The sequence below is a fragment of the Monodelphis domestica genome, chromosome 3 (assembly GCF_027887165.1).
Source record: "Monodelphis domestica isolate mMonDom1 chromosome 3, mMonDom1.pri, whole genome shotgun sequence".
Classification (NCBI taxonomy): Eukaryota; Metazoa; Chordata; class Mammalia; order Didelphimorphia; family Didelphidae; genus Monodelphis; species Monodelphis domestica.
Genome location: NC_077229.1, coordinates 90,284,811 through 90,297,745, shown reverse-complemented (window position 1 = coordinate 90,297,745; position 12,935 = coordinate 90,284,811). Strand labels below are relative to the sequence as shown.

Sequence of the window (12,935 nt, the reverse complement as noted above, 5' to 3'; positions counted from 1 at the left end):
TCTAACTATAAGCTTCAGAGTTAATCTGCCTTGGCAGATGGAACTTCCTTACTAAAAGCTCCTTGCAACAATAAAATCATAGGTCCATTGAAAAAATCTGCTATCTGTACTATATTGTGACCAACCACTGGGGACACAAAGATGATGCAAATAAGCCATTGTCCTAATAGGGGTATGGGGAGGGAGAATATAAGACAAGTGTATACAAATAGAAAAAAAAAATTGAAGTGAGAGCATGAGTGTGGAAGAAGCCCAAAAAGAGGTTGATGAAAGAGATTTAAAGATGAACAAATGAATCAAAAAACATTTATCAGAGGCTTATTTTATGCTAGGCACTGAGCTACATACTATGGGGGAGGGATACAAATGGAGAAAAAGAGAGTGCCCCTTTCATCAGCGATAGAGGGAGATAGCTCATATCCAGAAGTAGAAGCCAGGAAAGGGAATTTTGGTTTGGGAAGTCACAAGGATGGTGAGTGGATCCATAAAGGAGGGATGTGACATAGTAGAAAGAGTCTTAGTTCTAGAATCTAAGTCAGAGGGCAGATGTTCAGATCCAGCATTGAAAAAGTCACCCAATGTGTGTTGGCCATAGAGTTTTCTCAACTGTAAAATGATGGGGCTTGGGATAAAGGATCTCTAAGGTTCCTTCTGTGTGAGTGTTTATACCTCAGGAATTGTCTACAAATCAAGACTTGATTTATTTTTATTTTTTAATTGTCTAGATTTTGAAAAGTGATGGAGAAAATGTTAACAACTCAGATTAAACTTAAAAAGCGTTTCCTACTTACATTACCCACCAGCTGACCATTAAACATTATTGTTGAGTTCAAATCTGGCCTTGCTAGCTGTGTGACCCCTTGGACAACTCACTTAACCCTGTTGTTGGCCTCAGTTTTCTCATCTGTAAAATGAGCTGGAGAAGGAAATGGCAAAACACACTAGCATCTCTCCCAAGAAAACACTAAATGGGGTCATGTAGACTTGGACAGGAATGAAAAATCACTGAACAATGCCAACAAAGCATCGACAACAGCAACAGGGCAGCATTTGAGAAAGATGGCTGGAATGAAGCATGGTGGGAGGCCTGGATCAATAGACACCAATGGGAGTTCCAAAGCTAGGGCTTTTAGCTCTTCCAGGACATGGTTGCTAGAGGCTTTGGTTAGAAGGATAGAACAGCAGCTGTCTCTGGGGAGGGCAACACAGGGAGAGATGGAATCATGGCTCCACTAGCAGAGAAGGCAGTATCTAAGCCAGAACTAGAAGGAAGGGAAAGACTTCCAGGAAGAGAGATGGTACAAGACCACCATTCTTGATGGGAGTTTTAAGGTGTCCAAAAGCACGCAAGTGGGAAAAGGGACAAGTAGTGAGTTGGTAAGTAGGATAATTAAAGTTTCCCTATTTTGCATATGAGGAAACAGGTTCAGAGATACTGTTTATATGATGTATCAATAACTTAGAGCTAGAAAATGTCAGATCTGGAATACAGTAAGTGATGGTTTTTGTAAATAGGATTGGGACGTAACTTTGTAAAGACCAACAATTTCAAAAAGCTCTGATCAATGCAACAACCAGCCACTATTTCAGAGAATTGCAACAACCAGCCACTATTTCAGAGAATTTATGATGAAACATATTACACACTTCCTAAGAGAGAGGTGGTAGAGTCAGGGTACAGGTGGAGATAGTCTGGTTTGGTTTTTTTTGTGCTTGACTAGTCAAGGAATCTATTTTGCCTGGCTCTTGATTATAGAGGCTTGTTTTGTTTTCTTTTTTCAATGAGGCGTTGGGGAAGGGTCAGGGAAGGAAGGCAGATTTTTGTTCTCTGAAAAAAATTCAATTTTTAAAAATAATAAAGGGATATGATCAGATCAAACTGCTCTGAAATCAGTATATAGATTAGAAAAGGGTGACTTAAATAGTATTTAATTTTTCTCTCTCACATGTAAAAACAATTTTTAACATTCATTTTTTTTTAAAGTTTTGAATTACAAATTCTCTCCCTTCTTCCAACCTTCTCACTCTCACTCTCCCCCTGACCTTCCCCTTCCCTGAGAGGGCAAGAAATCTCATATAGATTTTACATGTGTAATCATATAAAACATTTTTTCATATTAGTCATTTTGTGGAAGAATTCTCAAATAAAAAAAGAAAAAACAAAATTAAATTTAGTATGTGTCTGAATTCAGATTCCATTTCTTTTTTGGAGGGCAGATGGCCTTTTTTTGTCATGAATTTCCAGGGTTATTTTGGATCACTGTATTGCTGAGAATAACTAGGCCATTCATAGTTGTTTATCAAGAAATATTGTGGTCACTGTGTACAATGTTCTTCTGGTTCTGCTCACTTTGCTTTGCATTAGTTCATGTAACTCTTTCCAGATTTTTCTGAAATCATCTTGCTTGTCATTCCTTATAGCACAATAGTATTCCATAACTACCATATACCACAGCTTGTTCAGACATTCCCCAATTGGTGGATGTCCTCTCAATTTCCAATTCTTCCCTACCACAAAAAGAGCTGCTATAAATATTTTTGTACAAGAAGGTTCTTTTCTCTTTTTTATCTCTTTGGAATACAGACTGAATAATGGTATTGGCGGATTAAAGGGTATGCATAGTTTTAGAGTCCTTTGAACACTGCTCTCCAGAATAACTGGAGCAGATCAGATCCCAATTCCTCCAATAGCATATTAATGTTCCAATTTTCCCACGTCTTCTCCAACATTCATTGTTTTCCTTTTCTATCATATTAGTCAATCTGATAGGTATGAAGTGGTATCTCAGGGTTATTTTCATTTGCATTTCTCTAATCAAGAGTGATTTAGAGCATTTTTTCATGGCTATATATGGCTTTGATTTCTGCATCTGAAAACTGCCTGAAAGAGGAAGACGTGTTACAAGGCAATTACAATTGTTCCAAGGAGATGTCATTGAGAATAGTAGCAGTGCAAGTAGATGGAATGGGACTACAGACATGAGATGTTGGTAGAGGCAACACGATTTGGTGAATCACTATATTTGGGAGGAAGTCAAAGGTTGGGTAACTAAGAGGAAGGTGGCACCATCAGCATAAATAAGGAAGTTAGGAGGAATGGGGGTTGGAGGTTGGGAGGAGGTGGAAATAAGCTCAGTTTTAGATCTGATGAGTTTGAGATGCAGTCTTGGTCATCCAAGGGTTATCAGACAATTGAAAAGAAAAGACAGACTCAGCAAAGACATCAGGGCTCTGCTATATACTATAAATATGAATATAAATTCCTTTTCCACATGATAAAAGAGAATTTGGAAGTCTTCTACAAACGGATGATTATACAAATCATGGGACTGGATAAGGTTAGAGCTAGGATTCTGATTTGAGATCTTTCCCAACATTAAGCCATTGCTTCTTCCCACCATGTCATGCCTACTCTAAAGTTGTTGAGGAGGTCACGTGTGACCTTGGAAAGCATGGTCTCCATTGAATAGTAAGTAGAGTGCTAGGGAAAAAATCAAGATGGCAGGGGCTTGAGGAATGAGAAGGCTGCTAAAGAAGAGAGAGCCAGTCTAGTTACTTCTTTCCAGAAGTTTGGTAGGAAAAGGGAGGAAAGATATAGGACAATGGCTTAAGGACAGCAGAATGGGGAGCAGCTGGATGGTTCATAGATTGAGAGCCAGGCCTAGAGACAGGAAATAGTCCTGGGTTCAAATCTGGACTTAGACACTTCCTAGTTGTATTACTCTAAGCAAGTCACTTAACCCCTATTGCCTAGCTCTTACCACTCTTCTGCCTTGGAACGATACACAGTATTCATTCTAAAACAGAGGGTAAGGGTTGAAAGAGAGAGAGAGAGAGAGAGAGAGAGAGAGAGAGAGAGAGAGAGAGAGAGAGAGAGAGAGAACAGAAGGATGAAGGATTTTTTTTCGAGGACCTAAATGAATGAAATTAATCTCTCTTCCCTAAGACATAACTTTTAAGACAACTACCTCTTCCCCTCTAAGTCTGCTTTTCTCTAGGCTAAACATCCCTAATCCTTCAGCTGATGCTCACAGTGCCTCACACAGAGGGGATGCTTAATAGTAGAATCAGTATAGCCTTGTGACTAGAATGCTGACCTTGAGAAGATGGCATTTCCAATTCTACATTGGTCTAAATGTGGAATCCTGGACAAAACTGTCTAACCTAAATTTCCTCATTTGTAAAATTAGAATGTTAACTCCTATCTCAGTGGGTTGTTGTGGGGATAAAATGAGATATGTAGGGGAAACTAGGTGGCTCCGTGGATAGAGAGCCAGGCCTAAAGATGGAAGGTTCTGGATTCAAATTTGGCCTCAGCTACTTTCTAGCTCTATAATCCTGGGCAAGTCATTTAGCCCCCATTGCCTAATCCTTATTGCTCTTCTGCCTTGGAACCAAAAGTATCAATTCCAAGATAGAAGTTAAGGGTTTAAAATAATATATATTTATATATAAAATGACACAGGATCAAGCATTGATCTTTGGAGAGATCTAGTAATAGAGACCTCTTATCTCTAATTATTATTTGCTGGTAAATTAGCTTATTAATCTAGCTTATTATTAGCTCATAAAGATTAGCTAGAACAATGTCCTTGCCTTTAGAAAGTCCACAATTTAGAAGGAAGATAGGATGCATATTTCATTTTACATATATACTCATTTGTATACTCCACCACTAAAATTTAATTTTATTCTATATATACTTTGCATATGTTTGTTTTATATTGTCTTCCCCCATTAGATTGTGAGCTCCTTGAAGGCAAGGATTGTCTTTTGTCTTTTTTTGGGGATCCCTAGTGCTTAGCACAATGCCTGACTCATAGGTGCTTAATAAATGTTGATTGATCAATCATAAATTCCTTGAGGTCAAGGACTATTTAATTTTTGTCTTTTTAAACCCTCACCTTCCATCTTAGAATCAATACTTTGTATTGGTTCCAAGGCAGAAGAGTGGTAATGGATAGACAATGGGGGGTAAGTGACTTGCCCAGGGTCACACAGTTAGGAAGTGTCTGAGGACAGGACCTCCTGTCTCTCAGCCTGACTTTCACCTGAACTAACTTTTTAACTTGATAATTTATTTATTTCTCTTTTCTGACTTATACTTGTATTATGCAAAATATATTTCCCTATATTGTTCATTATTGTAAGAGAATACTCACATAAAGTTAAACCTCAAAATAAAAAGAAAAGTTAATTCAGCCAGTCTAATAGAAGAATCATTTATAGAAGTCACATAGATCTGGGGAAGGGGACACCAAGAGAAGCCATATGGACCTGGAAGAGGTACCAGCAGAGGCAGTTGAGAGGAGGCAACAGAAAGAAGCATCCCCAGAAAAGAGAAGAATCAAATACTGAACTGCTGTGTTGGAGTACTCACTGAACTAAAAAACAAAAACAAAAACAGGGAATTATAGATTTCTCAATACAACTACTCAAGCAGAAAAAAATGTTTATATCAGGAACACATATGGGCAATGATTCAATAGTAGGACAGGGAAGGACAAATAGTAATGAACAACCTGTTTATGACACTGCTATTTATCATGCAAATATTTTGATTGAGTCCACTATAAATTTGTTATACAATTTCAAGGGGGCCCTCACTGGCTGATAGGCAACCCTACTCTACTTCCCTCATCGTCATTATTCCACTGTCCACAACAACTCTTCCAAACCTTCTCATCCCTCTTCAAACCACCCTTGGCTCCTTCTCCATCTCAGCCTGAGGACCTTGCCTCATATTCTACAGAAATCCTTAGCTCCTTCTGCTTCCCTTTCCTCATTTCACAGAACTCATATGCCTTCTGCCTCATCTTCTCCTTCAATCATATCTCATATGATAAAGCACCCTTACTTCTTACTGAAGCTCACTCCTCTATCTGTTCAAGTGACCCTAGTCTAGTCTTTCTCCTATACTACTTCACTTAGTGACATCAGCTCCTATGGGTTTAGTTACCATTTCTATGCTGATGATTCTCAAATCTACCAAACCTGATCCAATCTCTTTACTGATCTCCAATCTCAGATTTCCAATTTCCTTTCAGATATCTCAGATTGGATGGTCAGTTGGCATTTTAAACTCAACATGTCCAAAACCAAATCCATTATCTTTCCCCCTAACAACCTTCCCTATAATGTAGAGGGCAATATTATCCTCTTGGTTCTTGAGATTTCCAAACTAGGTCTCATCCTCTACTCACTGTCATCCTCTAGTGCAGGCCCTTATCAACTCATATCTGAACTACTGAAGTAGCTTGCTGGTACCTGTCTCAAATCTCTCCCTACACTAACTTACCCTCTATTCAGTCACTGACTGATCCAGGGTGTTCAGGGAAAACTAATTTCTTCATTTGTCATTTACTTGCCACCCAGTTCTCACCTATGACACCAAGAAGCTGTAGCATGTGTAGTGGTCACATTCTGATAAACCATCTTGGCAGAAAAGCTAAACCAGGTTGAGGCACAGCCTCCAATCCGTTGGTGGGTTAGAGGAGTTTCTACCTCAGGCATATGAAGATATCCCTTGGCAGAAGGGATAGATGAGAAAAATTTGTTCCAACAGCCATGAAGGTGGCAGGAAGCAAGTGCTGTAGAGTGCTTCGAGCTTGGTCATACATCAAAGAAGCCAAGGTCTTCCATTGCAACCAGAACCATCATCAGTCATCTTGATTTTTGTTCCTGCACTGGATTTTGAGGATTAGGGAAGAGAGAGTGAGGCCAATGGCTTTGTGCAACTCTGCCTCCCTTAAATCTAGTTTATGCTCTAGTCAAAAAATATCAACAGTGATATCATTTTGGTCCTCTTCAGGTATGAAGGATAACAACCAATCAAAGTGATTTTCATAAAGTGCAGGTGGGTTGGGACACTAATATACTACTGGTGGAGTTGTGAATTGATCCAACCATTCTGGAAGGCAATTTAGAATTGTGCCCAAAGGGTTTTAAAAGACTTTCTGCCCTTTGATCCAGCTATAGAACTGCTGGGTTTGTATCCCAAAGAGATAATAGGGGAAAAGACTTGTACCAAAATATTCATAGCTGTGCTCTTTGTAGTGGCAAAAAAAAAAAAAAGTAAAATGTGGGGGTGTCCATTGACTGGGGAATGACTGAAAAAACTGTGGTATCTGTTGGTGATGGAATACTATTGTGCCTAAAGGGATAATGAACTGGAGGAATTCCATAGGAACTGGATCAACCTCTAGGAATTGATGCAGAGTGAAAGGAGCAGAACCAGGGGAATGTTGTACACAGAGACCGATACACTGTGGTACAATTGAATGTAATGGACTTCTCTACCAGCAGCAATGCAATCATCCAGGACAATTCTGGGGGACTTCTGAGAAAGAAGCTATCCACATCCAGAGAAAGGACTGTGGGAGAAGAAACACAGAAGAAAAACATAGGCTCAATCACGTGGTTCAATGGGGATATGATTAGAGTTGTTGACTCTGAATGATCACTTTAATGCAAACAATGATATGGAAATGGGTTTTGAACAATGATACATGTAAAATGCAATGGAGTTGCTTGTCAGTTCTGGGAGGGGAAAGAGAAGGGAAGAGAAAGATCATAAATCATGTAACCATGGAAAAATATTCTAGATTAATTAATAAATAAAAAGTTTATAAATGTAAAAACTCTTTAAAATCTAAAATATAAATTAAAATAAAAAAATAAATAAATGCAGGTATAATCATATCTCCCTCCTACTCAATAAATTCCAATGGTTCCCAATTGCCTCCAAGATAGCACAGAAAATCCTCTATTTGGCATTCATAGGCTTCATAGCCTAGACTTTTCTAGTCTTCTTATATCTCACATACCCTTAGGTCCAATGTCATAAGACTCTTAGTTATTCCATGAACAAGACACTCTATCTCTTGACTCCAGACTTTTTCTCTGGCATATGGGATATGCATCCCATACCTAGAATGTTCTCCCTCCTCATCTCCACATCCTGACTTCTTTGGAGTTCCTTAAGTCCCAACTACAATCTCATTTTCTACAAGAAACCTTTCCTAACCTCTCAAACGTAGGGCTTTTCCTCTCTTAATTACTTCTTCTTTGTCCTGTATAGAGTTTTTGATACATATTTGCTTGTGTGCTGTCTTGGAGGACAGGGACTACTAACTCTTGACTCTTTCTGCCTCCCCAACACTAGTGCAATTCCTGGAATATTGTTGTTCAGCCATTTCAGTTGTGTCTGACTCTTGTGACCCCATTTAAGGGTGGGGGTTTTTTGGCAGAGATACTGGAGTAGTTTGCCATTTCCTTCTTCAGTTCATTTTGGTGAGGAAACTGAGGCAACCAGGCCTAGAGTCATAGAGCTGTAAGATTTAAACTCGGGTCTTCCTGACTCCAGGCTTGACTCTCTATCCACTGTGTCATCTAGCTGTTCTTTTGAAACACCATAAGTGCTTAATAAATGCTTATTGACTGACTGACCTAGGTTGATCAATGACTATCAGGGATTAGGACTGGAGGACCGTGGGTCCTTGTCAGATGAGAGAATAGTAGAGAAAATCCCAGAACTGGAGGCAAGACGACTTAAGTTCAAATCTTGCCTCAAACATTTACTAACTGCTGATACTGGGCAAGTCACTTCTCTGTGACAAAGTCTCCTCATCAGGGACTTAATGGACTCTAAGTCTCCTTCTAGTTCTAAATCTGGAATCTTATGACATACAACCTTGTCCATAATTTGAATATGACTCTATGTCTCCAGGAGTAAAAGGAATAGAATACAATTCTCATCTTACTGAGAGGTTACCAGTTTGGGAGAACATTATCTAGCAAAAGAAATGTTTGCCTTATCTAAGTCTCTGGTGGAAATTGCAACTCTGATGATCACATGTTCCAAAGCTTATGGGAATATAAACTGGCATTTTCTTAAAACAAGTTCTAGCCAGATGTGATAGCACCTGCCTGCAATGCTCAATAACATTGTTGTTCATCCTTCATTTTCAAAGAGGAATGATGCTTCATGGAGTGATGTCTTGGCAGAGTTGGACAAAGTCTTCAGTCTTACTCTCGCTTCCAGAGCCATCACAGTCCAGTAGCAAGACAAAAGTCAAGACAACTGGCGATGGCCCAGAATGCAGTGGATGACCTTGGTATCTCTGACATCTGGCCAAGCTCTAAGCAACTCCAAAGTTCCTGCTTCAGCTGCCTTCATGGCCATTGGGGAAGTTTTCGCATGCTTGGGGGTAAACATGCCCCTAACTCACTGATGGGTTTGAAGACTGTCTTTTGCCCTCAGTCTGGTTTAGTCCATCTTCCAAGATGGTTTTACCAGGGTGTGGCCACTGTACATGCTACAGCTTCTTGGACAGAGGGGTGATAGTTAAGGGATAGGTAGATACTACTGGTAATGATACTAAAGAGGCTGAGGCTCTTGGATTGCTTGAGTTCAGGAGTTCCAAACTACAGTAAACTGAAGCTTATGAAGTGCCCACATTAAGTCCAAGACCAATATGGCAAGCCCCTAGGAGCAGGGGACCATGAAGCTGCCTAATGGTGGGTGCACACAAACTGGCCTAGAATGGAAATGGAGAAGGTCAAAGCTTCCATGGTAGACAGCAGTGAGATGGGGGCCCATGAATAGTCACTTCATTTCCAGGTTAGGTGAAATAAGAAGAACCTAGGACTAAAAAACAAAATCCAGACAAAACCATTTTGAAGTAGCAATTTTTGGCAATGTCTAAATGGTCTCTTATTTTATTTGAAACAAAAATGGAGATGTGATCTGTTAATTGCAGAGTTCAGAGCTTTACAGAGGAAAACACATTTGTAGACTGCCTTTAGACAAGTATTATTTGTGATCAGAAAATGATGGATGGTATTGATAGGAATGGTACAGGACTCAATACATTTAGTATTTACTTAAAAAAAAATAGGGAGCAGCTAGGCAGTTCAGTGGTTTGAGAGCCAGGCCTGGAGACAGGAGGTCCTAGGTTCAACTCTGACCTCAGAGACTTCCTAGCTGTATGACCATGGGCCCTTGTTGCCTAGCCCCCTGATGGAGAACCTATGGCATGCATGCCAAAAAAGGCACACAGAGCCCTCTCTGTGAGCACACCTACAGTTGTCCACCAGAATTTGTTACTAGAAATCCAGAGAGACTGGGGAGGAGTTGTTCTCCTCCCCTTCTCCATGTGCCTGAGGACATTCCTCATTTCCTCTCCTCCTCTGCCCAGCAGCCTAATAGAAGCACTTCCTCCCTTCCTTGTCTAGGGTAAGAGGAAATGGGGGAGATCCAAGGTGGGTAGCATAGGGCATGGCACTCAGTCTGGGGGGGCAGGGCAGGCACAGCACCTGGTCTGGGTGGTGAGGTAGGGGCAGAGCCCTGCACTCCATCTCTAAAAGGTTTGCCATCACTGGCTAGCCCTTAATGCTCTTCTGCTTTGGAACCAATACACAGTATTGATTCCAAGACAGAAGGTAAGGGTGTAAATATATCTATATCTATATATACATATTTTTTCATGGAAACCCATTGGTTATTGTTTTTCAGTTGCTTATTCATGTCCAATTATTTGTGACTTTGTGGACAAGAGGACCCCAAAACTGTCCATAGAGTTTTCTTGGCAAAGATATTAAAGTAGTTTGCCACTTCCCTCTCCAGGGCATTAGAGCTGAAAAGGACTTCAGAAATCATCCAGTCCAATCCTCTTCCGGCCCTTAGTCCTCTTTGACCTGGGATAAACATAGGGTTCTGTCTGGTTTATTTCTTTCCCAGGAATTCCTTCCAGTGGATTCAAAGAAAAGCATCATTTTGACTTGCCACACACAGGCCACCACCTCCCTGTAGAACCTGACAGAGAACAACATCTTCCCAGAAGAAGACACCACCATCACCACCACCACCACCATCATAAGCAGAGCCCACAACCAGAACAGATGCAGCAGAAGACCCAGTGTGTCTGCCCTTCACTACAACATTTAGATTCTCCAAGACATCGAAATTCTTCAAAAGAAAAGAAAACCAGAAAATGTACCTTTCAGGGTCTGGAGGAGGTTCACTTTCTTCCTTCTATATCGTCTTCCCATAAACACTCCTCAATTCAACAGCAAAATGAACATTGCCATTCAAGAAGAACTTGTCATCATCATGAACCTACCATGGTCAATCACTACTGTAGCAGGTGTGGCCTCCCAAGAAATCTTCCTCAAATGTTCACCATTAGAAGATACAACCCAGGGTATCAGCAGTTCCCATACAGACACTGACATTCAAGAAAGAAGCCCTGGAAGTAAAGGCACCCTCCACCCCCTCCAAGAAAGCCACCTTTCTCAGCAAGCTCTACCAAAGGTAGGTGACCAAGATTCGAGTAGCAAGTATCAGCGGGACCTATACATCAAGGACAAGTGTACTAACTTCTGAACATTAAAAGGTCTATTAAGATGACACGGTGCCTCATGCATTGTCTTAATCCTTCAGCAAATTGTTTGTACAAGGTAGGGGGAAAAGAATTGAAGAACCTGGGTTCTCATTAGCTATGTGACCACGGGCAAGTCACTTAATCTCTTGGAAACTCATTTTTTTCATCTGTAAAATGGACATATTAATACTTCTGCTGCAAACTCACATGATGTGATGGTGTGGAAAATGCAAAGTAAATGAAGCGTTAGGGAAATGTGAACTAGTAGGAATACTCATTCCTCTAGGATTCAGTTTATCCATCTGTAAAATGGAGGAGGGAGGAGAGCTAGTACACAGGATAGCTCAAATCTCTTCCAACTCTAATGGGAAATTGATTTACTAAGTCAACATATATTACATATAAAATAGATACTATAGAGTAGAGCAATATTTATATCTATTTAGTCTCCTCCAATCCATTCTCTGTTCCACCACTAAAGTGATTTTCCTAAAGAGAAATTCTGCTCATCACCCCTACCCTCCAGTATACTCCCAATGTCTCCCTCTGGCCCCTAGTATAAAGTACCCCCAAAATGCTCTGTTTGGCATTCAAAGCCATTCATAACTTAGCCTCCTCTTCCCTTTCCAGTCTTCTTATATCTCACTGCCCATCACATACTCAGATCCAGCCTCCTGGCTGTTCATGAACAAGACACTCTATCTCTTGGCTTCCAGGCATTTTCTCTGACTGTCCCTCATGCCTAGAATACTTTCCCACCTCTGCTCCTGGGCTCAGACCACTGAGATTCCTGGCTTTAAGTCCCAACTAAAATTCCACCATTGCCTAAAAAAAGGGGGGGGGGCAGCAGGGAAAGATGAGGGCCCTCAGAGATGGTAAACAAAGGCAGTGTGGCCAGATAGAGAGAACCCCTAACTGAGTCAGGAGACCAGGGTTCTAGTCTCAAGGGGGTCTGTAGGGAAATCTTTCTCCCACCACCCCACGTTCTAGTTTCTTCCTCTATAAAATGACAGAGTTGAATTAGAAGGGTCTCTTAGATGAACTGGGAGAAAGAAGGGCTTCTGGGATTTCTTTCTGAGGGCAACGTCCCATTTGGGGAAATGAATCTTGAATTCACAAGTAGAAATGCCTTCCCCTGGTCCCTTCTGGACAGCCAGACCTTGCCATTTGCCCTGCTGCACTGCCTGAAAGATACCCAGCTCTGACTGATGGATCTCCCTGCATCTCCCCCCCAGCCCAAGCTGGCTGCTCTCCCTCGGACCCATCCCGAAGGGTCCCCTGGACTTTGCACCTTCCCTGAGACCCTGCCTCCTCTCTCCCTCACCTGTGGGAAGCAGGGAGTGGCTAACCAGGGAGGGTTAGTCTATCCCCAGCGCCCAGCATAGGACAGGTGCTTAGGCATATAACACGCTCTTAATGATTCACTTATTAGTCCAAATGACTTCAATTCCAGGCATGAGGGATAGAGGGAAAGGGGAGGGAGGGGGATGGAAGGAAGAGTTTCCCCACATTGGGAACTGGCTAGACTCTCAAAACAGATGACCCAGGGCA

At 41.1% G+C, this 12,935-nt stretch overlaps 1 protein-coding gene across 1 annotated transcript in view; it reads left to right on the top strand.

Annotated features, from left to right (window-relative positions):
* Positions 1–11,410, top strand: part of LOC103100135 (uncharacterized transmembrane protein DDB_G0281039-like) — a 32,654-nt gene extending 21,244 nt beyond the window's left edge. The window contains exon 3 of the mRNA XM_007488939.3: positions 10,742–11,410. Coding sequence (XP_007489001.1) covers positions 10,742–11,232 — 491 coding nt within the window. The 3' untranslated portion in view covers positions 11,233–11,410. The remainder of the gene's footprint in view (positions 1–10,741) is intronic.
* The last annotated feature ends 1,525 nt before the right edge of the window (positions 11,411–12,935 follow it).